Below are 25,581 nucleotides of genomic sequence, written 5' to 3'. Positions count from 1 at the left end.
TGAGATAATTTAACAATATAATTTATAAAGATCAAGTCAGTGTACTTGGGATAACCATAACCTTAAATATTTGTCTTTTCTGTATGTTAGAAACATTTTAATTATTATCTTCTAGCTACTTTAAAATGTACTACATATTATTGTAATTATAGTCACCCTACTGTTCTATGGAACACTGGATCTTTTTTCCTCGATCAAACTGTGTGTTTACTGCCACCTTAGTGTAGACCCTTACTATCACTTTTCAAAACCATTGCAATGCCACATGATGGGCTATCATGCCTCTATATTTATCCATATTCAGTAAAATATGCAGTAAAAGGGAAATTAGGAGGCAAAGCCTCAACTGTTGAGTGCTTTTATAATACTTAGTGGATTATAGGTACTCCCCTAAACAATATGTACATGTTAACTAATTTATTTAATCTTCACATCACTTCTGTGTGGGAGATACCATTATTCTTTCTTTTATTAATGAGAAAACTTTGGCCCAGAGCAAATTGACCAGATAAGGCTACACGGCTAATTATTGTGGTAGGCAAGGATTGAATCCAGGCAGTCTAGTTGCAGAGTCTGTACTCTCATCCATTACACTGTGTACAGTCCTCGGGTGTGTCCTCACTGTGCTGTCTGCTGTGGCTGTACACATATTGTTCCTCTGCTTGTGGTACCCTTACTCCTTCTCCTCTGAGTGCTAACTTGTACTCACTTTTTTTGGATTGTATCACAAGAATCTTTAATGTTTACTTTAACATTAACTCATGGTGGGGTTGAAAATGTGTTTAGTAAAGTGTGCCAAGTGCCCACATTGAGACCAGCTCCATTCAAATCAGTTCACTCTGAGAGGATGTTTCCTGTGCCCAGCAAGATCGTGAAGAGAGGGGCCTTGACTTTTCTCTTTGTTAGGTCAGCTTTGCTGGTGAGTTCTTCCAAACTTGCCAGGAGCAGCCTACCCCAGTACACATTATCAGTCCCATGTAAAAGAATATGATGGAAACTTTCTCAATATATTTCATCAGTTTAGCATGTCTCTGGTACAAAAATCCAAGAAAGGCAGCACAAAAGCAAAAGTGCCAACCAAACTTACTTATAAACAAACATGCATATGTCCCAAACACTACACAGTAGTACCCAAATGACAACATTGCATTAAAAGGTATAAAAGCACTGTACTGTAAAGTTACACGTGAATACTGCACTGTAAATCCTAATACTCTAGTGACCCACCCCCACCGCTTCCACAGGCCTGGCGAGGGTCAGAAACCATTCATCTGCCTCCAGACCTTGCTAGTCCTGGGAGACACTGTTACAGGAGCAGTAGGCAGTGGGATTAGTCTCCTGCAGAGCTCTGGCCTCCTCCATACCTTCCCAGTATCCGGAAGGCTTGGGGGTCTTTCTTAAAGACCATGGCCAGGAACTCCATGATTTGCTAGTTGGTAATTTCGCGGCCGGCCCGGGAGCCCCAGAAGAACTCATACACCGGCTGCTGCACGTATGGGCCGTGCCAGTACTTAAGGTAATTCTGCTGGACAAACTCCTTGGTGATGAGGTTCCGCACGTCCCGAAGGTGGAAAGTGGAGTGCTTTTTCCAGGGCCGCAGCCCCAGGACGCGCAGCACGTTCCAGACGGCGCTCTTTCTGGCGCTGCAGCCTTTCAAGTAGATGAGGCTCAGGATCGTGAGAAGGCCTCTCAGGACCATGCTGTTGCTCAGAGCCACCCTGTCCAGCTCCTCGGGCTCCAGCGCTTTGACCAGCTCAGACTCCATGGTGTGGAGGCTGGACAGCCTCTGGTGCAGCCTGGTCAGCTTCCATGGTGCATTCGGAACACCTGGGCGAGAATGAGGCCGGTGAGCCTGAAGTTGCCCCTCCATCACTAATTGTAGCTGCCGATGACATCCTTCCATGTCTGGAAACCAAATGATGATCTTCTGGTCCTTGACCCGCACGTACCACATGAGCTCGTGCGCCTTCTTCAGCAGCTGTGCTGGGCCAGACTGGGCCGTGCTAGGGGCCTGGTGGGCGCCGCCCTTCTCCGCGGCCTGCTGCAGAGCCTTCGGGTCGCTTGTGGTCTGGGGCAGTGGTCGGGTCTCGAGGAGGGCTCTGCGGCTCTGGGGCTCTGCCAGGGTCGCAAACAGAGGAACCGAAACCCCAGGGTTGCTATGCACCGCGGAGCTGGAGGCCTCGGCTGCAAAGTTGGGGTCGCTCAGATCCTTCCTTTGTTCCCACCGGTCTGCTCCCTCTGACAAGAGCCTCTGCGTCCAGGAGCACTTTGAGTCTGCCCTCCCTCCGCGGACTCCTGGAGAGGAAGTCTTGTACTCTCACCTTTTAAGAATCAGTGCAACTATCTCCTCTTCTAGGATGCCTTTCATAAACTCTTCTCTATGCCTTCTAGGAATTAAGTTATTCTCTTCTATGTTTGTTCGTTGAATTTCTGTTGTGGTATTTATGACTTTGTATTCTTATTTTCCTTTACCTGTGTTCTCTCCTACCCACCTCCCACACAATCAGAAACCAACATTGTGTCTGCTTGTTTAAAGGTAGTAAAATAAATACTTGGAGCTCTTAGCTCCCTCCGAAATTTCAATTCAGTTTTAGATAATACTTCTGGAAAAAGAGGAATATTCACTTTCTTATGGAAAATATTTTTAAATACTTTTAATAAAAATATTATTCTGACAGCGCTGTAAATTTGCATTTGGTATATGAACTTTTAGAACTGCTTAAAAATATGTGAATTTTAAAGTAATGCATGATCATATTTAATTGTCGGACTTTTTATTTTCCTGTATAGGGCTGTAATCAGTGATCCAGAACAAAATGTAGCCATTGAGCAAAAAGAAAGTGATCATATCCTTCCAGATTCAAAGATGACACCTCTTCGATTTAGAAAAAGAACACTACATGAAACAAAGTAAGAAGATTTTAATTACATAAAATGAAGATGCACTATGTTCTAAAAGTATTTTTAAAATGTACTTCTGTGTCTAGCTGGAGCTTCTGTGTTCGTTTCACTTTTTTCTATATAAAGAAAAGTGGAATTTTTTTAGTTCAGCTCCCAATTCTGCTACTTTATGATATTAGGGGCAATACCTTATTTTACTCTCTTTGCCCTCCAGATTTTTAATTTGTAATTTAGGGGAAAAAAAAGCCACAATCTTTGGAGATAATGGATGTGAAAATGTATCATATAGTTACCAAGATATTTTACGTGTGTTATATATAATGGCTAAATCTCATTGGCATGTTAAAAATTGGTATTGATTGTACTTTTTTTTTTTTTTTTTTGCATTTTACGTTGTAGCTTTTTCAACCTTAGAATTGGTATGATCTTTTACAATCCTCTGATGCTGTCCACTTAAATTCTTCAACAGTTTCACTGACATCTAACCTCAGCTTTAGTAGACATAAAAAAATCTACCAGTACCCACAGTAACTTTTTTATATTTTCAGAGTACTGTAATTGTTAGTATTTTCATATCTTTTTTTAATCATTTTTTCTCATTCTTATTTTCTGAAAGCCCTTGCTTTCATCCATTCAAATATTTAGAAGCATCATGTGTTAGTTTCCTATTGCTGCTGTAACAATTACCATGAGCTTAGTATTCTAAAACACAGATTTATTCTTTAATTCTTCTGGAGTTCAGATGCCTAAAATCATGGGATTGATAGGGCTACATTCCTTCTAGAGGTTTTAGGGGTGAAGCTGTTTTCTTGCCTTTTGCAGCTTCTAGAAGCTGCCTTCATTCCTTGGCTCATGGCCCTTTCCTCCATCTTCAAAGTCTGCAATAGCTGGTTTCATGCTGCGTCACTCTGTCACTCTTTTTCTATAGATACATTTCTCTCTACATTCCTCCAATAAGGACATGGATGAGTGCATTGAATCTTCCTGGATAATGCCAATAGTCTCTCCATTTTAATGTTCTTAATTTATCACATATGCCACATCCCTTCTATCATATAATGTATTCCCATGTTCCAAGGATTAGGATGTAGACATGTTGGGCCAGAGGAGGTCATCATTTATGTACCACACATCTAAACTTTCCTTTTTAAAAGTAAACTTCCATTGAAATAAAACGTACATTCACAGTGCACACATTTTAGGTGCACAACATAGGAGTTATCAAAAACAGAACAACACTCATATACCAAATGCCCAGATCAAGAAACAGACAATTGCCAGTACCACAGAACCGCCCCTTATGCTGCCTCCCAGGTACTATTCATTTCCCCTGCTATACCGGGTTAATCTCTCTATCTTAGTATCATAGATTAGAACTGCCTGGTTATGAAATTTGTGGAAATGAAATTACAAGAAATCTAGACTCTGTGTCCAGCTTATTTTTTTCTCTCTAATGGCACTTATTTATTTAGTTGTATATAAGATGTATAACATGATATTTTGATATACATAGTGAAATGTGTTTGGCTTCTTTTACCCAACATTATGTTTGTTAGTTTTATCCATGGTGTTATTTGTAGTTGTCTTTTTTTAATCTCATCGTTGTATGGTATTTCATTGTACCACATGCCACAACCTATCTATTCAGAGGTTGATAGATATTTGGCTGTTTATGAATAGTGCTGCTATGAACTTCCTTGCTCATGCCTTTTGGTAAACATATGTACTCATTTCTGCTGAGTATATACTTAGAAGTAGAATTGTTGGACCATTTAGTATCCATATGTTCAGCTTTAAAAGATGCAGCCAAATAGCTTTCCCAACTGGTTGCTGAAATTTACACTCCCACCAGTAGCAGTATGAGTGTTCTTGTTGCACCATATCTTTGCCAGAGCTTGGTATTGTCTGCCTTTTTTTATTTGAGTTCTTCTTATGGATGTGTATTAGTGATTTTAATTTGCATTTCACTGGAGACTAATGTAGTTGGGTACTTTTCCATATGTATATAGGCCATCTAGATATTCTCATACAAAATTTCCATTCAAGCCTGTTGAGTTGTCTGTCTTTTTAGTATTTATTTGTGGATCTTATTTACATGTTTTAGAAATGAATCCTTTTTCAACTATATTTGTCACACATATCTTGTCCTACTCTGTGGTTACCTTTTCATTCTCTTGATAGTATCTGTCTTAAAAACTAAAGTTAGAAATAGGAGTTCCTAATTTTAACATAGGCCAGTTTTCCTCTTTCCCTATATTGTTAATGTCCTTTGTATATTCCTTAAAAATAATCTCTGCCTACCACTAAATCATTTTCCTTCTGACTTGTAATGCCACATGTCATATGTCAAGTTGTTATATGCATGATTATGACATGACATGTTATGTGCATGTCTAATGCATGGTTGGTTTCTAGACTTTTTCTTCAGTATTATCTGTTTCCCTGCGTCAATATTATCCTAATTAGTATTGTGTTGTATTAGAGTAAATACCTGCAACTTGTTTCAAACTAATCTAGTTCCATGAGAAATCCTGTTGTGGTATCAATTAGAATTAATGAATTTGTAGCTTTCACTCCTCTTACCCCCATTTATTCTTCCCAGAGGAGGAGAGAGTTCTGCTTCATAAATTTAGAAGCAGGAATTGGCGTGGGTAGTGCAGCCCTTCCTCTCCCCTTTGTTTGGGAGGCAGCAGCCTGCAGAAGCGCACATTCTGCCCTGTGCATTGTTTTAGACGGTCCCTCCCCAGTGGAAATGAGTGGGTTAGTCTGTTTAATTATAGTGGTAAGGACTAGCTTGTGGTTGCTTGCATACCTAAGCTGTGGTTTCTAATAGCTTTACCAATACTAAAATTCGTACTTTAATCTTCAATCTTTCTGATTCTTCTTTATGTATTGGTAAGGAACTTGGGTTCCTAAAAGGAATTGGGCACCTAAAACCCAACACGGCACTTTGCATTTTATAGTGTAAATACATATTTACTTTTATCTTTTCGAGAAGACTACAGGGCCCTTGAAGCTGCTACTTCCATTTGTCACTGTTAAAGTGAGTTCTGTTTACTATTGAAAAGCAATATAATGTAATGGTTAAGAGCAAAGTTTTTTCTAGCTCTGCCATTTACTAATCATATGGCCTTGAGCAATTTACTCATCGGTCTCTGTTTCTATAAAATTTATTTGAAAAATGGGAATAATAACACTTAACCTCAGAGTTATTGTAAGTAGTAAATAAACCAATACACATTAAAGTGATTTTAACAATGACTAGTGTCTGGGAAATTCTCAATAAATGGTAGCCATTACTGTTGCTGTTATTTTCTCAGCATTTAGAATTGTTTCAGGCACATAGTGGGCATTCAATAAACACATTAATCCCAGTGGATTAAATTGAATTGAGGTGGTTAAGCTCCCATGGCTCTACTCTGTGCTCACAAACTCTCATTTGGTGCAGGCTCATGTTTCCTGTCCCCCGCTTCCTTTTTGTAGATACCCAGATTTTATAGAGGTGTAGCTTTCAAGATTTCAGTGACCCACACACTTACTTACTAATTACATTACTGCCATTTCATTATACCTGCAGTTTTATGGGAGAAATATTATTGTGTGAAGCAAAGAAGAAATGTATCATTTAGTCTTCAGATCTCTTAATATATAGGAGATTATTGGCAGTAGGGTGCTTTGGTTTTGCTTTATATTGTTAAATATAATTTTAGGGCTGGCAGCCTTTATGAGATCGCTCAGTACTGTCTGAAGGCCATAATGCTTAAATAACCTATTGATCTATGACAAGGTTCGAACTTCATTCAGCACTCTTCCTCACTCTTTGGTTATTCTGGTAAGGAATGTTTTCAGTTACACATCACTGAAAAACGATTGATAGTGGCTTAAACAAGTCAGAATTTATTTTTCCTATATAGTTAGCTGCTTGGAGGTAGGCATTTATTGATTTTGGTTCAGTAGCTTAGTGATGTTACAGCTCTAGGCTGGCTTTCCTATATCTTTTTGGTCATTCTGATGTGGTGGCTTGATTTCATGGTGACTATAGTGGCTCCTAGCATAATATCCCTGCCATGTTCACAGGCAGGAACTCTTCTCATGCCACTCTCTTACCAGGACAAAAGAAAGTCTTTCCTGGAAGCTTATTGGCAGAACTAGGTCCCTTACTCATCCTTAGTTGCAAGATGCTAAGAGCAAATTCTGTGGTGGGAGGGAAGCAAAGAAGAGGGTTAGAAATGGCACTCAGGTAGCCCTGCAACAGTGCCAGTCACAAATGTTGTATCTCTGTTCAATATTTACTTTTATAGCACTTTGATGGTATAGCTTCTAATATAAAAGTCATTCACATATTATATACTATATCTCAGAGTTATTTCTTTTGTGTCTGCTACAATTAGCAATCTGAAAAAGAAGAGTACCTTTATCTTTATCCAATCTGTGTGGTTTCAAAATATTCACATAACTTTTTTTGTACATTTTAATTTCCATCAAGTTATAAGTATCTTAAAAAGTTACTGACAAAATGTATTTCTTAACAGGATAAGAACTCATTCTACATTAACTGAAAATGTGCTTTCTCATAAATTACAATTTGATGGTAGGATCATGTCACGGTAATTGTGATTTTATTAAATTTTTTAATCCTATGATTACAAAAACATATTCTCTTTTGAATAGAAATAACAGTAATGAGATTAGATAGGTTTGTATCATTTAAAAATATGTGAATTTAGAACACACATTTTAACGTAATATCTAGTAATCTGTTATAAAAAATAAGAAATATGAATCTGTAGGAAAAACATTCTAATTAAAAGTTATCTTTGAAGCGAATTTAAATGTTTTTTAAAAAGTAACTTAGTAGTGAATTTTTAAAAGAGTTATATTACTACCAGAGTATTGTAAACTGAAAACTAATGTTTTATAAGCTGCTTTATTTAATTTTGTCTTAATGATTTAACAGATTATCGATAGATGCAGTGACAAGGAAAATAATTCTTAAATCTATTATTTCAGTCTTATAATCTTCCAGTAATACATAATTCTACTTGATGTTCTTTCTATATTACTAGTAAAATGTGTATTTTAAATTATCTTATTTGTTTAGTGATTTTAAAGCTTTCTATGACAATAAAAGATAATAAATTTGTATCTATGTGTGCCTTCTTGCAAGCTCAACACTTTCAAAGATAATTCACTTTATCTTAAAAGTCTATGTTGAATTAATAATTTACATTGTAAATATATCCACTTTTCATGTCAGTGTAATATTTTTATTTCTGCATTCAGATCTAACTTTTAGTGGACATTTCAGCAAGCTGTGTTTTTGTGTTTTCCCTACAGTTTCCCATAACCTTCACTCATTGCCACATACATAAGAGAGTTAGCTATCCCTCTTTAGATGCACACTTTTTTTAGTTAATTAATCTAAAAATTATTATATTTGAAGATATTTGATATCATTCTATTTTTTCCAGTAATGGACGTGATGCTTGCAGAGAGCTGATTGGGTTCTTTTTCACTCACGACCAATCCCTTACAATTTATGAATACCGACAATTTGGGAAAAATAGGTATGCCATAAAACATTGTTAGAACTCTGGAGATGATCACTTCTGAGAGAAGCTAAATAACTTTCCATTTTTTTCTCATTTACTTTCTAGAACAATTGTGCTTCCTTTTATTCAAAAAAGCATTTATAGTCATCAATGTGGACGAAGAAAAGGAAAACAATACCGACTTGGTGATTTTTATGTTGTAAGTTGTGTGTGTGTGTGTGCACACATTTAATACCAGATGGTGGATTTTGTGGAGTCCTCTGGAGGTAGAGGAACAGGGCTTCTAGTCTTCAATTTATTTCCTCTCCTCCGTCCTGAACAGGGTCATTTATGTGGGCTAATGGTCGATGTTTTCCCAGGAACTTCTGCTTCCTAGCCCCAAATCTCAAGTCTGAATACAAGCATAGCATTTATTTTCTGTAACACCCCCCTTCCCATTCCACAATGTGGCTTGTCTCCAGATGAAGTTGTATCTTCATACTTTGAAAGGTTCTTCAAAGCTGTGTCATTGGCTAAGTGGCTATCTCAATAGCACCAGGAGATATTCTTTACCTAAAGTAGGTTTATCCTCTGAGGATGGACAGTTTCCTCCATGTGAAGGGGTATGGGCCTCTGGAGCTATCACTTTTCTGACAGATAGCCTATCTTCCTTGTGATTTTCCCACTTCAGGAAATTCCTGGCATTTGGTGTGTCACAAGGATTCCCTAGAATGGGTGGAGCATAGATAGTGTTACAGTTTGTGTAGTGCTCTTAAATTTTAAATCGTATTTACACTTTATATCATGATTAAAATACAGCACTATCCACAGTGATCATTCAGGTAATATATGTTTCTGTCCTAAGATCTGTAGATGGAGCAGTAAGTTAGACTCATTCCCTACTTTTGTGGAGCTGACAGTCTAATTGGAGACACAGATAGATAGGAGGGCCAGATAGGAGGGGCAATGTGGGCCAGATAGGAGGGATGACGGCCCAGTTTTGTGGAATCAAAGGAGGTTCCCTAGAGAAAGTACCATCTACCCTTGACTAGGAGTTAGCAAGGCTGGGATAAGGGGATAGGTGAGGGTGGGGAAAAGCTTCCAGGTGGAGAAGACAGCTTGTGCTAAGAACAAAAAGGAAGAGAGCACATGACTTATTTGGAGAACTGGAAGTAGTTCAGTCTGATTGGAGGAGAGTTCAAGGTGGAGGCTGGCAAGAGATGAGTTAGAGCTTATTAAAAAGCAGCCTATGTTAAAGAGTTATCTAACATGTATTGGGGAGTCACTGGAAGAGAAGATGTGGATGGAGTGGGGGAAGGTGGCATGATCAGATTTGTGATTTTGAAAGATCTGTCTGGTTACAATGTGGGGAAGGAATTGAAGACTAGATACACAAGGGCAGGATGGGATTGAATTATATTAATCAAGGAGAGAGATTATGGCAACCTGAATAAGCAAGTGACTCTGGCTATGAAGCTAATTAGACAAATAAAAATTATTTGATAGGTAGAGCCAGTACAGTTTGGTACCCAGTTAAGGGAGAAGTATGGGTTGAGGAAAAATTTTACATCTTACACTTAAATACAGTATACACTATACATATGGCACTGAAGCCTGCCTCTTGAGATCTAGAGAAAATCAGCTTCGACTCCCATTTCACAACCCGTAGAAGAATGTTTAATGCATATTCCAAGTTTAAAGTTTGAGTTTATGTCTCCAAAAATTTAGTGTAGTTTATGATTTATTCTCACTATCCTCATTCCATATTTCTTTGAAGTAGATGTGGAACTCTGTTCTTTTTTATGATTTCCAAGAAAGAAAGAAAATAAAGAAAAAGAAAAGAAAGAAAGAAAAAAAAGAAAGAAAGAAAAAAGAAAGAAAGAAAGAAAGGAGAGAGAGAGAGAGAAAGGAAAGAAATTCAGCCAACTATATGTAAACCACATATATGATGCTTTGTGTGTGTAGCAGACATTTTGAAGGGGATATCAAAAGAGGTTCACACTGTAGCATTGTAAGCAATTTACAATTTATTATTAGACATCCCTACTGTTAAAAATACATCCCTTGAATATTTCCCATGGTAAAAGCACTCTTCTCCATTTTTTTAACTCTTCCACCTCTTGTTTCTCCCCACCAATCTATTGTTTTATGCAGAAATATTCAACTCTATCCCTCTTTTTTTTTTTTTTTTTTTTTTTTTTTTGATGGGAGTATTCTGTTTTGTTTTCCAGATATGGCTGTGGAACTTGTCTTTTCATGTCTATATGCCTCATTAAGTCTTTTTCTAAACACTCCTTAAAAGAAATTTTGGTGCCAGTTTTTAAGATAAATACATGAATGTGCACATGTGCCCATAGATGCGCCTGCCTAAAGGTGTACCCACATAGGTATTCACTTATATGCATGCATATATGCACTGACGCAGGCTGTTCCCTTAGGCACACATGTAAGTATACACATATGCTTCTATGCATAACACTGTTACACAGATCACATATTCTTAATTGCTTAACATGATAATTATTTACAGGAGACTCTGAATCTTCTCATCCTCAGTCTTACCCTCACTCAACTAAAAAGTCAATCTAAACTGCTATGTTCTACTAAGTGTTCTGCCTAGATTATTATAATCTAAATCCAGGATAATATTTCACTTTATCACTCATAGTTCTCCATCTTCCAATCTGAATTGCAGATTCTTTGGCTCTTCCTTTATATATCTTCTTTTCTATCTCTGGTAGTTTTTTCTTTATTTCTTTCAGGTTTTTGTTTTGTTTTGTTTTTCGTGCTGTCAGAAGATCACTCATTTCTCCAAAGCCTTCCTAATTTCTGGGTGTTATTCTATTATGAAGATCTAAAAGATTAAAAACTGAAAGAGTCCAAATCTGAACATAGTATCCAATATAGCACTCCTACCCTTCTCTGTTCTTTTAATGGGCTTAATTTTTCTTCATAGTCCTGACCATATAGTATGTATGTATATTTTTATCTATTCATTATTTTCTCTGACATGACGCTATAACCCCTTGAAGGTAAGGACTTATCTATCATGACCCCTACCATATTCCTAGCAACTGGAAGAGTGACAAGTACTTAGTAGACACTGAATACATGTGTATTTAATGAATGGATTTAAATGTGATAAGTTGCAACTTGTGCAAGTGCCTTAACCACTCTCAATCCTGAAGGGATGTTTTTAATATCTCTATTTTTGTATTAAAAACATGAAGACAAAGCAAACATCATATGTGTCCAGATTTTTCGTCAGTGAAGACTGGATGAAAGACTAAATAAGTGCAAAAGAGCGATGTTGGATATACACTAATTGCCATCATGCTGACAGCTATGGTGGTGCAGCATCTTGCTAGCTGGTTTCCCAAAAGGCTTTATTTGCCAAATGCTGGGAAGGTGAAATATTTGCCCAGCAGGAAAAACAAACAAACAAACAAAACCCCACAAAGCTTTAAATTTGAAGTATAGGTAAATTTTGCCAAGTTTTGTAGTCAAATATGTTTAAATTTTTAACTAAAAAATTGAGAATTCTTTTTTTAGTTTCATCTTACCTTTAGTTGTTGTTGTTTTTCTTTCTAAATTGAGACACGGTCTCACTGTGTTATACAGGCTGGTCTTCACCTTCTCATAACTTGTCCACAGGCTGTTGTTTGTCCTTTGGTCCCATTCAGCAACCAAAGGGAATCATTTACAAAACACAATCTGGTCTTCCAGGCCCATTCATTTACAACCTCCCCCATTTCCCTCTCACCAATGAGGAGAATATTTAAGTATCAACCATCTGGCTTTTTGAGTTTTCTTTCTTTTTTTCTGTTTCTTTTTTTTTTTTTTTTTTTTTTTTTGGTATGGCTCCTATGCTTATGCACATTAGTAAATTTGTTATGCTTTTCTCTTGTAGACTTGTCTTTTGTTACAGGGATGTGGGCAGTGAGCATTATGATGGGGAGGAAAGGGATCACCTCCTTCCTACCCCTAGACATACATGTTTTTGGTATAAACAATAACTAGTCCTCAAGTAAGAAGACTTTATGGTACCATTTGTCACACAGTTTATCCTAGATTGACCTGGTAATTAGAGTGACTATCTATAGTAGCTAATTGGCTTCATCCAGGGGAAGAAAAAAACAAACTTTTCATATCTTTGTGACAGGAGGTGGTTTTGCACTTAGAGCAAGGTGCCTAAGGAAGTTAGGCTCCCACCCTCTCACAGAAACTGGGAGATAGCAGTACTCTCTCCCTTGATGTTTACACTCAAAGAGTGGCTCACGGGTCCTTGAGAAAGCCTTATCTAGGTCATAAAACTGACAACAGGCTTATCTAATTTTCAGAAGTATTTGTATACATTTCAAAGAGAGGAGAAAGTACTGACATTATAATTACAAATTCTGTAAAGTAAATGTGCTGAGAAAATGGAGGGAAAGGACGTCCTTCCCTTCTATGCAAAAGGCAGAATTAAGCCCCTATTTAAAATTTGTATTTGTTGGCCAGTTGGCCAGGTGCGGTGGCTCACGCCTGTAATCCCAGCACTTTGGGAGGCCCAGGTGAGCGGATCATGAGGTCAGGAGTTTGAGACCAGCCTGACCAACATGGTGAAACCCCGTCTCTGCTAAAAATACAAAAAAAAATAAAAAAATAAAAAATAAATAAATAAATAAAATAAAAATCAGCTGGGCGTGGTGGCGGGTGCCTGTAATCTCAGCTACTCTGGAGGCTGAGGCAGGAGAATTGCTTGAACCCTGGAGTCGGAGGCTGCAGTGAGCAGAGATCGTGCCACTGCACTCCAGCCTGGGCGACAGTACAAGACTCCGTCTCAAAAAAAAAAAAAAAATTGTATTTGGTATTTGTCCTTGCACTGGTTATGTTTATTAGAGAAGCTTAGAAATTAAAATAATAATTTTATAAGTTTAGATTAAGATTTTTTGAGAGGAATTTTGTGGCTGAAGTTTTGATGTTCTCATTAGGTTGAAATTAGATTTTATAGTTAGGAAATGTCTGTCATCAAAAGTCCAGCTGAAAGAGTATGAGAGATCTTCACAGTTCTTCAATTTGTGGTATATCATTCTGTGGGCCAATAGCTCTATTTAGGGATGTCATAATTTCAATTAATTTATTTTTTCTTTTTTCCTCTCATTCTCATTAAAAAAACTGAGTTTATTATATTGCTGGCTTTTTTTATTCACATGGATTGTTAAATAGAAGACTGTTCTGAGATTGACAGAGATATTAGTTTCTTTATCTGTATAGTTTCTCCAAATACATATAAGCATTCTCCAAATATACTTTTTTTACCATTATTAAAGTATATCATGTCACATTAATCAAATCAATTATTTTAAATTAATGTTAGTTGTATTTTATTTCTTATATACTTTCTAGCTTCATTCATCTGTTCATTTCTTTAGGGTGCAACTTTGACATTTTTGAGTTCTGATCATGCCAGCCTTCCAGAAAGCATCAAAGAAAACACATTTCTTAAACTCCGAATCACACATATTGATCAGATAGCTTTGGATTCTCTCAAGTAAGTTAAATATGCATTTGGCATTTTGAAGCAGGTGAAAACACTATTTTTAAATTATCTTAAAATGACATTCTACTGCAAGGTATTTATAACTTCGCTAAGGTTTATATTTTTAAAAAACAAGCACAGCTACGTGTGTCTATTTTATGTACTATCTCGTACTCAAATACACTTCATGTGTGGGAACAGTTATAATCAATCAAATATTTTAAAATATTCATTTTTATGTTAAAGATACCTTATTAATTTGCCTTTGCTATAACACTTTTATTTTACCAAATATTACCAAAAGGAATAAATTTTTTTAAAAAAGGGTATCAATACAATATTGTAACAATTTTTTTTCACATTGTTATTATGATGACTTTTTTAGTATCTAAAAAAGTCTTAGGGTCCCATATGCTTACAGTATTTATTGATTGATAAAATGCATAGTGAAAATTAGTTCTATACATCAAACATTGCTTTTAAAATGATTTTTTAAGTAACAGGAATATATACATGTGATTTTAAAAACATAATTCCCGTGATTTTATATATGTATGTTAGAGGCTATATCCTACAAAGTGGCTGTAAGAAGTCTGTGTTCATCATTTACTATATTGCTAAAAATGAACGCATTTGAGGGGGCTTTTAAAAATAACATTTTTTTCATCTTATGCTTTGCAAGGTAAAATTGCTTTTAAATTTAATAGTTTTAATTAAATATTTAAAACATTAAAATTGTTACAAAAATGAATGTTGACTAGGTGCAGTGGCTCACTCCTGTAATCCCAGCACTTTGGGAGGCCGAGGTGGGCAGATCACAAGGTCAAGAGTTCGAGACCAGCCTGGCCAATATGGTGAAACCCCATCTCTACTAAAAAATACAAAAATCAGCCAGGCATGGTGACAGGCGCCTGTAGTCCCAGCTACTCAGAAGGCTAAGGTGGGAGAATCTCTTGAACCTGGGAGGTGGAGGTTGCAGCGAGCCCAGATCGCGCCACTGCATTCCAGCCTGGGTGACAGAGCGAGACTCCGTCTCAAAAAACAAACAAACAAAACAAAACAAAGACAAAGAATGTTTACAAGTAGTCCTTATAAGATTTTAAGGATTTTAGCTCTCAATTTAATCTTCTTGGGCATCAAAGCAGAAGGCAGAGTTGGGACTTGATTAAATTCTAAGCACTCTTCCAAGTGTGAGAGTTTCTTTGAGTCTGGAGCAGGGAAGAGCTTAGAGTTTTATACTCAAGATTATAAAATAGAATATATATATATGTATATATATAATATATTTCATCCCTGTGAACATGTCAATTGCAGAACTGCTTCTATGGACCAGGAGGATGATATAGTCATTCAAGAAACTAATGATAGGCTGGTCTTCAAGGCAATTCAAGGTATGTGTTATTACTATACTCTCAAGTACTTTGAATTTTTGATCCTTTTTTTTTTTATAATCAGTAAAACAACATTTTTCCAGATACTTCTCAGTGGCACTTGATTTATATTTACCCTTTGCTTATTTAAAAAAGTATACATACATACTTTTATTGTTTAGGATTTCTAAACGTTTTAAGATTTTTCTTACTTTAATGGTCCTAACTAGTATTATATGAATTATAAAATTAAGTGTTTTAGAAATTACTAGATAATATGGGTTTTACTCATAAGCTGAATGAAATGTAAAAGTAATTTTTGTAATATAATACTTGTCTTATGTATTACATAATATCTTGAAGAAGTTTGTGATGTCCTAGCGTAAAAGAAAAAAAATGCGAGATTGGGAGCCAGATTCATGTTTGGACTCTGTTGTTCAAGACACACATGACTTTGGAGAAATCCCTTGCATCTCTTTCCTCATCTCTAAAACAGGGATGATAATACTTCTCTTATTAAATTTCCAGGGTTGTTGTGGGTGATAAATTAGATATATTTCAGTTTTGGATACTAAAACATTTTCCAAATTTTGGAAGATGCAGTATAGTAGACTCGATTAGACAGTTAGTCTGTTGGATCTCATAGTCTAAAATGGAGAAAGGTATTAAACAAGCAATCACAGAAGTTAACATGTAATTTATGAACCTTTTTTTTTTTTTTTTTTTTTTTTGAGAGAGAGCCTTGCTCCTTTGCCTGGGCTGGAGTGCAGTGGCACAATCACAGCTTACCTCAGATTCCTGGTTTCAAGTGACCCTCCTTGCCTCAGCTTCCTGAGTAGCCAGGACTACAGGTGCATGCCATCACACCCGGCTAAATTTTTTTTTTTTTTTTTTTTTTTTTCTGTTTTTGTAGAGACAGGGTCTTGCTATGCTCTCCAGGGTAGTCTGGAACTTCTGGGCTCAAGTGATCTTCCCATCTCAGCCTCACAAAGTGCTGGGATTATAGTCATGAGCCATCACACTTGACCTAATGTATGAATTTTCATGACTCCTGATTTATCTTTTAAAGATAAGGCGCTCACAGTGAGAAGGCAAGAAACAGATTTGAAAAGTTTTGTTTGGACTCTCAAATGTTCTTGATGCCAAAGTTTGTAAACAGTTTTCTCTATTATATCATAGTCAATACAGTATTTGTCACAATTGAACTTAGTGACATTTGTTTTTTTCTCTCATGTATTATATCTAATAACTGCTTTAGTAAAGTTACCAATCTATTCTTAAGTAAATATGGTACAAAGCGCAGTAAGTGAAATAACAGCTACAAAGAGAATGACAGGGATCTAAGCAAATAACCTCTTATGAAATATGTAAGTGTAGGATAGAATTCAAAAGCCTTGATGCTATTTTATATACAAGTTACAATTTGAAGATTTCAAACTATTTTTAAAATGTTGAACTGATAATTTGTGAATTACTTGACTGTCATCAATTTTGCAATTCAGTTGATAAAAACTAAGAAAAGGAAAACAGATTAAAGATATGGGGGTGGTTAAAGAGGTTGTCTATGCAACAAAATCTAAGATTTTATTTGTAATATTTAGGTTATTCTCTTGGTGATAAAGTGAAACTGTATTTTTCTGTTTTAAAAATATAACACTTCCACCACACAGTGGTGCTATTGTTCTGGCATATTTACATGTGATTTTATAGCTAATCCTCTTGATTAAAAACATCCTATTTTCCAAAGTCTTTTGTCTTACATTTGATTTGTTTGAATATTCACAAATTCCTGATTTTAGTTACATCAACTTTAATTTTCTTATGAAAGATAACTGCGGCTTTATACATTTATGCATAGGAACAATTTGTTTTCATTTCTCTTGTTGAACAGATGTGCTAAAAGAAAAACTACATAAAAGAGGTGTTCGTATTTTGACTGGATTGGGAAAATACTTTCAACAGTTGGACAAGGAAGGAAATGGACTTTTAGATAAGGCAGATTTTAAGCAAGCTCTAAAAGTGTTTCACTTAGAAGTGTCTGAAAAGGTATGTGCCACAGAAAATTCTCTGCAGCAGATAATATGTTATTCTTAGGTGGCATTATTCACTGTTCTACTGAAATTTTAGTTTTCATTTATTTTCTCCTTCTCTATGCCCTGTTATCAGTGTTAAGCTATCAGGTGACAAGCCCTGTTGGTTTTTAAAGTTTAAATATTGTTCCATTCTATATTTATAAAGAGCTTAATAACCAGGCATTGTGCTAAGCTCTGAGATAATACTCTGTACTCTTGAGATCACCGTAATTGAAGGAAAATGAACATAAAACAAAATATGTATTAGATGGAGAATGTTTTTGGAACACATGGGATAGATACCTGATTCCAAGACAGGTTCTAGGGAAGGAGAGCAAAGATCATGGAAGGATGCCTGGAGGAGGACATCTAAGCTGAGTTTTGAAGGTTGAGGAAGAGTTAACCAGACAAGGGCGAAAGAGGAGTGTGAATCAGACAATGTGTATTTTATGAAAAGGAGACACATATGTGAAAGCTTGGAGGGGAAGGGAGTGTGGCCTGTTTCTGACACTGCAAATGATTAATAACCTTAACACATACGGTTCCCTCCACTGTGAATAATCTACTAGATCTTTGCTTGCTGGGTTTTCTTAGCATTCAGGCCACAGCTTTCTCTGTCAAGAGCATTACCCTGACACTTCTGTCTAAAGGAGCACTCCCATTTGATCTTTGGTCCTTTCGATACCAATTTCTCGTTTTATTATCATTTTTTTTTCATGCCACGTTGTAAGTATTTTCTGGCTCTGCCTGTAAGTAAATCATTAAGTCTCATCAGGGTGGGGACCAGAGTGTTTTTGTGTTCCTGCTCTTTTTCTAACATCTGAAATAGAACCCAGCATATGGAAAGTTAAGCAGATAATGCGTTAGTTTGAATGGATAAATTTATGGAAGGAAGGAAAAGAGAAGAATGGAGAGAAACGTCTGGTACATTAAAGTCTTGCACATCATACTAAGAAGAATGGGTTGTATTCTAAAAGCATATGAATCACATTTGTCTCAAGGATTTCAGATAAAGGATCTCTTGCACTGTTCTCTTTTGCTTCAAAAGATCTTGTCACAAGATGTGTATTTTGTAGAAAGAACACTGTAAATTGAACTTAGGACACTTAGGTTCAAGTTCTGGCTTTACTATTTGAACTGTATGATCTTGGACCAGTCTTTTAACTTTTTTGATTGGGGGGCTCTGCCTGAGCAATCCAGAGGTAATTGTTATTGTTAGAGTTGCTTGGAAGCTCAAATGAGAAAATTACATGGGAATCTGCCATATCAGCTGTACAATTCTGTGCTAATATCATGTTGCCTAACATTGTTCTGACATACCCATCTTTTTGGTTTTTATGATGTTTAATCTTTTGCCCACCTAGTGATACATACTAGGGATAATCTAACTTCCTCTCTTCCTTTTGTAGATTAAAACAACAACAACAACAACAACAACAACAATAATAAAGCAGCAATAGGAAATTAGAAAACCTTGTCTTTGCTTACAATCACATGAGTGAGAATGGAAAAATCACACAAACTATGTTTCCTCTGCTTTCACACAGCAATAATCAACACAGAATACTTCTGCAACCAAATGCATGTGGGGGTTCCACCCATACTAAGCAGTTGAAACCCAGTGGACAGCCTCTAATTCAATTCAATTCTGACATTATCTACCTAGAGATAGACTCAGATCCCACAGGGTGAGATCTCAGTTCTACAAGACAACCCCTGCCCCCAACACACTCTGCATAGGGCACCAGTCACAGGTTTGGGTCCCTGGAACTTGTGGTCAACTAATTTCAAGTTTGGGGTTTCCACGACCCGCTCCTTGGGTTCAATTAATTTGCTGGAGCAGCTCACAAAACTCAGGAAAACTTATATTTACCTGTTTATTCTCATGGATATTACAAAGGATACAGATGAAGAGATGAATAGGGCAAGGTATGGGGGAAGGAGTGCAGAGCTTTCATACCCTCCCTGGGTGCCACCCTCCAGGAACCTCCACAACCTTAGCTACCCAGAAACTCCCTGAACCCTGTCCTCTTGACTTTTCTATGGAGACTACATTGGATAGACATGACTGATACATGGACAACTGTGTAGAAATGTGATTGGACAAAAGTGTATGACCTAATACTGATAGACTGAAGAAGGAAACCCAGTAAGGAATGCCTGTTCAGACTCTTCTTGGCCTCTGTGCAGCATTCCTTCCTCCATGGTGGGGGCAGGACCCCTTCTGAAATGGGGGTCTTATGGCCTACAATTAGACAAGGTAGGTCAGAGAATTTTTTATGGACAGCTCCAACACAGAAAGGCAGGAGATGATTCCTGCCTTGAAGAGGGAAAAGAGCAGGTGAAAGAAGGGCAGGAGAAGGTCAGAGAGGGAGGGAGAGAGATTCCATTTTCTGAGGCCTAAAGTGCCCTAATATTATAATAAAAGATTGTAACAAGAACAAGGAACGGCAATGGGAATTATAAACTGGGCCTATGGATGAAATCATATATATATAATATATATGTATATATATGTGTGTGTGTGCGCTTGCGTGTGTGTGTATATGCTTGTGTGTGTATGTGTTTATAAAATCACAAGTAATTAATAGCTGATGTAGGACTAGAACCTAGTTAATATGTTCCCGTCTAGTACTTTTTCTGTATCATAACAATACTTCCCTTTTTGATTAATTTGCTAAATTGTTATGATTAGGTCTAGGAACAAAAACTATAGTAATTATATAAGACTTCTAACATAGAGGGAACATATTATGAAAATATGAGCACGCGTTCTCCTTTTCTCATATATTTTAATAATATTTTATATTTTTTCTGTAATATCACTGTAAACTGCTCATGCAATGATAAGCACATACAAACAGCTTGAGAAGAAGAACTTAGGAATCACTAACCTAGGTCTAATTTTGAAACTAGAGAATGTTTGTGGGAAGGCATAGTCAGCCATTCTCCCTGATTTGAGATTTAAAAAAATTGACATGTACCCTAAAAAGCCTAATTTATATAGAGAAACTATCAGTGATTTCCTTCAGCTTTTTTTAATGTAATTATTTTCCATTGTGTACCATATCTTTGAAAGAAAAAGTATATAGATGTATATCTCTTAAGTATATATAAATATAAATATGTATTTCTTGTTGACGATTATGTTAAATTACTCAAATCTTGAAAATTACTTCTTTTAAGCTTTAAGAAGTATCTTTCAATTCTAGTAATCCATGAATTGGATGAGCAAATTGGTCTTCTCCTGTGCATATTACTCATGATTTTAAAGGTCAAGCTCATCTTCAGTTTAAATGCACAGACGCTTAAAGTCTGCATAATGTGCAGTACATTATGATAGACAAAGATGTATGGGGTTGTTGAGAACTGAGGGAAGGCAGGCATCTTTAGATTGTTTTTCTAGTTAAAGTTTTCTTTGAAAACAAAAGGAGGGAGTGGAAAATGATATTTTTTGAGTACCTATTATTTGCTAAGCACCTTGTTAGGTATTTTATCTACATTCACATTTAAAGGTAACAACTTGATTAAAACATTGAAAAAATATATTTACTTGAGTTTGAGAAAATGATGCTGTAATTTCTTTGTTGTCGAGGAAAACTGTGTTAGAACTTTCTATTAAATAGTGCATTTGCTGAAGAAGTAAATGGTAATGTAATGGTAAAGTGAATAAACTGGCATAAGGGACTTATTAAAAATTATACCTTTCAGTGTAAATTATAGAATGATATTAGAGTCATTCAAATCTATATTTTCAAGCATGAAGACTAGCAGAAATATAATTACTGGTTATAATGCCATTGGAAGCACTCCAGGACCGAATGTGACTTTTGAATTAACACAGATATAATACATTAAAAGTATTTAAATGTTTAAAATTGAGTAAATGGTAACCACACATACACAGACACACACAGATATCTATATATCTCTATGGAGATAGATGTATAGATATAGAAATAAAGTTGAAAAGATAAATTTGTTTCCAGAGCATGGGGAAGGGGGTTGGTATACAAGGAAAATAGAAAATTGGTCAAAAGTACAAGTTGTCATTACACAGTGGATTAAGTTCTGGGTGATCTATTGCACAGCATGGTAACTATAGTTTATAATAATGTATACTTCAAAATACCTAAAAGGGAGGATTTTAAATGTTCTCATCACAAAGAAATGATAAATATTTAAGATGGTAGATATGACTGTATTATTCTACAATATACACATGTATTGAAATACATGTATTGAAATATCATATTGTACCCTATAACTATATACCATTATTATTTGTCCATCAAAAATAAAACTTAAGGCCGGGCGCGGTGGCTCAAGCCTGTAATCCCAGCACTTTGGGAGGCCGAGATGGGCGGATCACAAGGTCAGGAGATCGAGACCAGCCTGGCTAACACGGTGAAACCCCGTCTCTACTAAAAAATACAAAAAACTAGCCGGGCGAGGTGGTGGGCGCCTGTAGTCCCAGCTACTCGGGAGGCTGAGGCAGGAGAATGGCGTAGACCCAGGAGGCGGAGCTTGCAGTGAGCTGAGATCCGGCCACTGCACTCCAGCCTGGGCGACAGAGCAAGACTCCGTCTCAAAAAAAAAAAAAAAAAAAAAAAACTTAAAAAAGATAAATTTGTGAGCTATTGCCACTCCTAAATGGCTCCTATCTTTACAGAACTGTTTACCGTAGGTTCCTGTAAATCACTTTTTAGTGGCTTTGATTGGACTTTTTTTGTAACTTCCTCAATTTTCTTATTAAATGAGTTATCGTATTTAGGACTACAGAAGATGTAACAAAATACAACTAAGATGATTTTGTTGTGACAATATATAACTTAAAATTGCAACACTTATCTCTGATTATTTCTAGGATTTTGAGTCTGCGTGGCTAATTCTGGATGACAATGGCAATGGTAAGGTTGATTATGGAGAATTCAAACGTGGTATTATTGGTGAAATGAATGAATATAGGAAATCATATGTTCGAAAGGTAACTTTGTTAAGTAATCTTTCAAATTGTTATTTTTAATAGATTGTTAGGTTGAGTATTTTAAAAGTTTAATGAATTACCATTTAAAATGTTTTAAATCTATTTACTTGTAACATATGTTGGGTTTAGTAAAACAGAAAACAAGTCCATATGCATACAAATCGACCCAGAATGAAGCAAAATAACTTGTGTATATATTTTAGAGAAATACTATGAGGGGAAAATAAAATTTGAAATCAAATTTTAGTTAACAAATTACTAGCTCCATAAGTTGTTACCTCCATAAATTACTAGCTATGTGAATATATGTATTATAAAATATTCCTAAGCCTCAGTTTCCTTTCTCATAGAATTGGTGTAAATATTGAATAAGATAATGCATATACAATTCTTAGCATTGTGGCTGTTCCAGTGTCAATACTCCAGACATTTTGTTTTAGGATGATGACTAAAAAATGTTTCTCTGGTGTTTAGAATATGCATGATAAATATTAACTTGCAAATTAAAATAATCATGTTAAATTGGAATTAAAAACAGGAGTACTGACTTTAATAGGAAGCTACGTATTACTTGAGTTTTGGTAGCCATTTTTTGGATCATACTTTTGAGCAATGTAGTTAGCTTTTTTTTCTTTTGTATATGTACTTAATATTGAAACAAAGCTATTCTATATAATGTAAATAATTATATAAATCTCAAATACAGAAATTAGTCTCTACTGGGCAAGAGACACAGTAAAAACCTTAAATTAGACAAATTCACCACATAATATTTATAAATGTGTACTTATTCATGCTTTCCATGTCCTTCCTGGTGATAGGTTTGAGAATCTGGAATTGAAATTGGAGACTTGTGTCTTTCATAAATCTTGGTAATGGGAACAGAGGGCAAGAGAAGTGTTATGCAGTTCTGTATTAGTTTGCTTGGGCTGCCATAACAAAATACTACAGACTAGGTGACTGAAATAACAGAAATTTATTGTCTTATAGCTCTGGAGGTTAGAAGTTCCCAAACAAGGTGTCAGCAGGTTTGGTTTCTTCTGAGGCCTCTCTCCTTGGCTTGCAGATGGCTGCCTGTTCTCTGTGTCCTCACATGGTCTTCCCTTTGTCTGTGTTGCATCCTACTGTCTTTTATTTATTTATTTTTTGAGATGAGTCTTGCTCTGTTGCCCAGGCTGGAGGGCAGTGGTGTGATCTTGGTTCACTGCAACCTCCCTCTTCTGGGTCCAAGCGATTCTCCTGTCTCAGCCTCCCAAGTAGCTGGGATTACAGGCATGTGCCACCATCTTGGCTACTTTTTGTATTTTTAGTAGAGACAGGGTTTCACCATGTTGGCCAAGCTGGTCTTGAACTCCTGATCTCAGGTGATCCACCCACGTCAGCCTCCCAAAGTGCTGGGATTACATGTGTGAGCCACCGTGCCTGGCCCTACTGCCTTCTTATAAGGAGACAGCAGTCATATTGGATAAGGGGCCACCCTAATGATTTCATTTTAACTTAATTATCCCTTCAAAGGCCCTACCTCCAAATACAGTCATATTCTGAGCTACTGGGATTAGGTTCAACATATGAATTTTGGAGGAACACAAGTCAGTCTACAATAGCTTCCATATTTCTATGAATGCAATATTGTGAATAACCAGACTTGATTCTAGTTTTGACCCCACTGCAAATGTAGAATGTTGCTTTGGGTAGCTTGTGTCTTTCTAAATAGTGAATACTCTTCCAATGAAATATTTCCTGATATCTTATGATACTCAGAGCTACACTGAATTAGAGGAACAATAACACAACTACATTTTAAAAAGTGTATTAAATTTCAAGAAATAGAGTAACATAACTCATTTAAAAAGTATTTCACTTTTTCACTGATTTTAGGGAGGAAATATTTGCAAATTCACTTCTTGAGTTAAAATATTCGTCTTGGCAATCTCTTTTGGCCATTTATACGAATCCTAGAGCTGGAAGTTACCTGAGAGGTCTTTTACCCATCTCTTCAGTTTTCAGGGGAGAGAGGTCATGGAAATAGAGGTCAGGTTACTTTCTCAAGGTCAGGATGCTAGAAAGTGGTAGAGCTTTCTAATTGAGTACAGATTTCCTAATATCTTGCTTCACTATCTTTTTCTCCTGTATTTATAACGGTTCTTTCATATATCAGTATAGTACTTTTAAAATGCCATGTTTATAGCTCAGAAATAACCTACTATAAAATAGAAAATTAGATTCCTATGTCTAATAATTTTACTTAAAAAATAACATTTGTCAGGCTGGCCATGGTGGCTCGCGCCTGTAATCCCAGCACTTTGGGAGGCCAAGGTGGATGGATCACCTGAGGTTAGGAATTTGAGATCAGCCTGACTAACATGGCGAAACCCCATCTCTATTAAAATACCAAAAATAGCTGGGCCTGGTGGCAGGCGCCTGTAGTCCCAGCTACTCACTTGGTAGGTTGAAGGAGGAGAATTGCTTGAACCTGGGAGGAGGAGATTGCACTGAGCTGAGATCACATCTTGCACTCCAGCCTGGGTGACAGAGCGAGACTCTGTCTCAAAACAACACAACCAACCAACAAACTAATAATAATAACATTTGTCTATTAGGCCTTTATGAAACTGGATTTCAACAAAACTGGCAGTGTGCCTATTACAAACATAAGAAAATGTTACTGTGCAAAGAAGCATTCTCAAGTAATTTCAGGTAATTATTCAGAGTTAAAATGCATTGGACTTTGAAAATATTACTTAAAGATAATATCTTTATATTAATTTAAACCTTAGATTGAGGCATTGGGGGGGGGAAATAAACTATTTTTTTGAACCAGAAACTTAAGAACTATTTGCCTTTCTTCATTTAATAGTTCTTAGGTCTATTGCCTGTACTCGTTTGTTTGTTTGATATTTTTTATCAATATAGAACTCATTTCCTATTTAGGAGATAGTAAGGGATTTAAGTTAAAAAGAATGAAATAGCTTTAGAAAATAGATAAATACATATGCAGGTTCTCAGAGTTATTTCTACTATATCTTCTTATATAGTTATCCATACTTAAGGATTTAAGCGAAATGAAGGAGTGTCTTTCTCTAGGGATGGAGCTATGCATAGAATGAACGTACATATATCTATCAAAATTCGAGGATATTGTAAATTCCATAAAGTAACTCTAGAGATTCATATCCTACTGTATTTTTTCTAACTTTTT

General features: G+C 36.2%; 2 protein-coding genes and 1 pseudogene across 7 annotated transcripts in view; 1 reads left to right on the top strand and 2 right to left on the bottom strand.

Annotated features, from left to right (window-relative positions):
* The window catches only part of GLIPR1 (GLI pathogenesis related 1), an 897,418-nt gene that overhangs the window by 202,757 nt on the left and 669,080 nt on the right, over nucleotides 1-25,581 (bottom strand). The gene's annotated exons all lie outside the window — the stretch shown is intronic.
* The window catches only part of CAPS2 (calcyphosine 2), a 61,359-nt gene that overhangs the window by 29,297 nt on the left and 6,481 nt on the right, over nucleotides 1-25,581 (top strand). For 5 of the 6 annotated variants that reach the window (XM_050749454.1, XM_050749459.1, XM_050749456.1 and 2 more), the window contains 9 exons: nucleotides 2,791-2,910; nucleotides 7,434-7,508; nucleotides 8,373-8,468; nucleotides 8,559-8,652; nucleotides 13,847-13,965; nucleotides 15,268-15,344; nucleotides 17,215-17,369; nucleotides 22,263-22,382; nucleotides 24,983-25,079. In XM_050749454.1, coding sequence (XP_050605411.1) covers nucleotides 2,791-2,910; nucleotides 7,434-7,508; nucleotides 8,373-8,468; nucleotides 8,559-8,652; nucleotides 13,847-13,965; nucleotides 15,268-15,344; nucleotides 17,215-17,369; nucleotides 22,263-22,382; nucleotides 24,983-25,079 — 953 coding nt within the window. The remainder of the gene's footprint in view (nucleotides 1-2,790; nucleotides 2,911-7,433; nucleotides 7,509-8,372; nucleotides 8,469-8,558; nucleotides 8,653-13,846; nucleotides 13,966-15,267; nucleotides 15,345-17,214; nucleotides 17,370-22,262; nucleotides 22,383-24,982; nucleotides 25,080-25,581) is intronic. The other variant, XM_050749455.1, reaches the window with a different exon arrangement.
* Nucleotides 1,183-2,517, bottom strand: LOC126930342 (necdin-like; annotated as a pseudogene).

Source organism: Macaca thibetana, chromosome 11 (assembly GCF_024542745.1).
Source record: "Macaca thibetana thibetana isolate TM-01 chromosome 11, ASM2454274v1, whole genome shotgun sequence".
Classification (NCBI taxonomy): Eukaryota; Metazoa; Chordata; class Mammalia; order Primates; family Cercopithecidae; genus Macaca; species Macaca thibetana.
The sequence above is the reverse complement of the archived record's forward strand: the minus strand, read 5'-3'. Positions and strand labels throughout refer to the sequence as shown.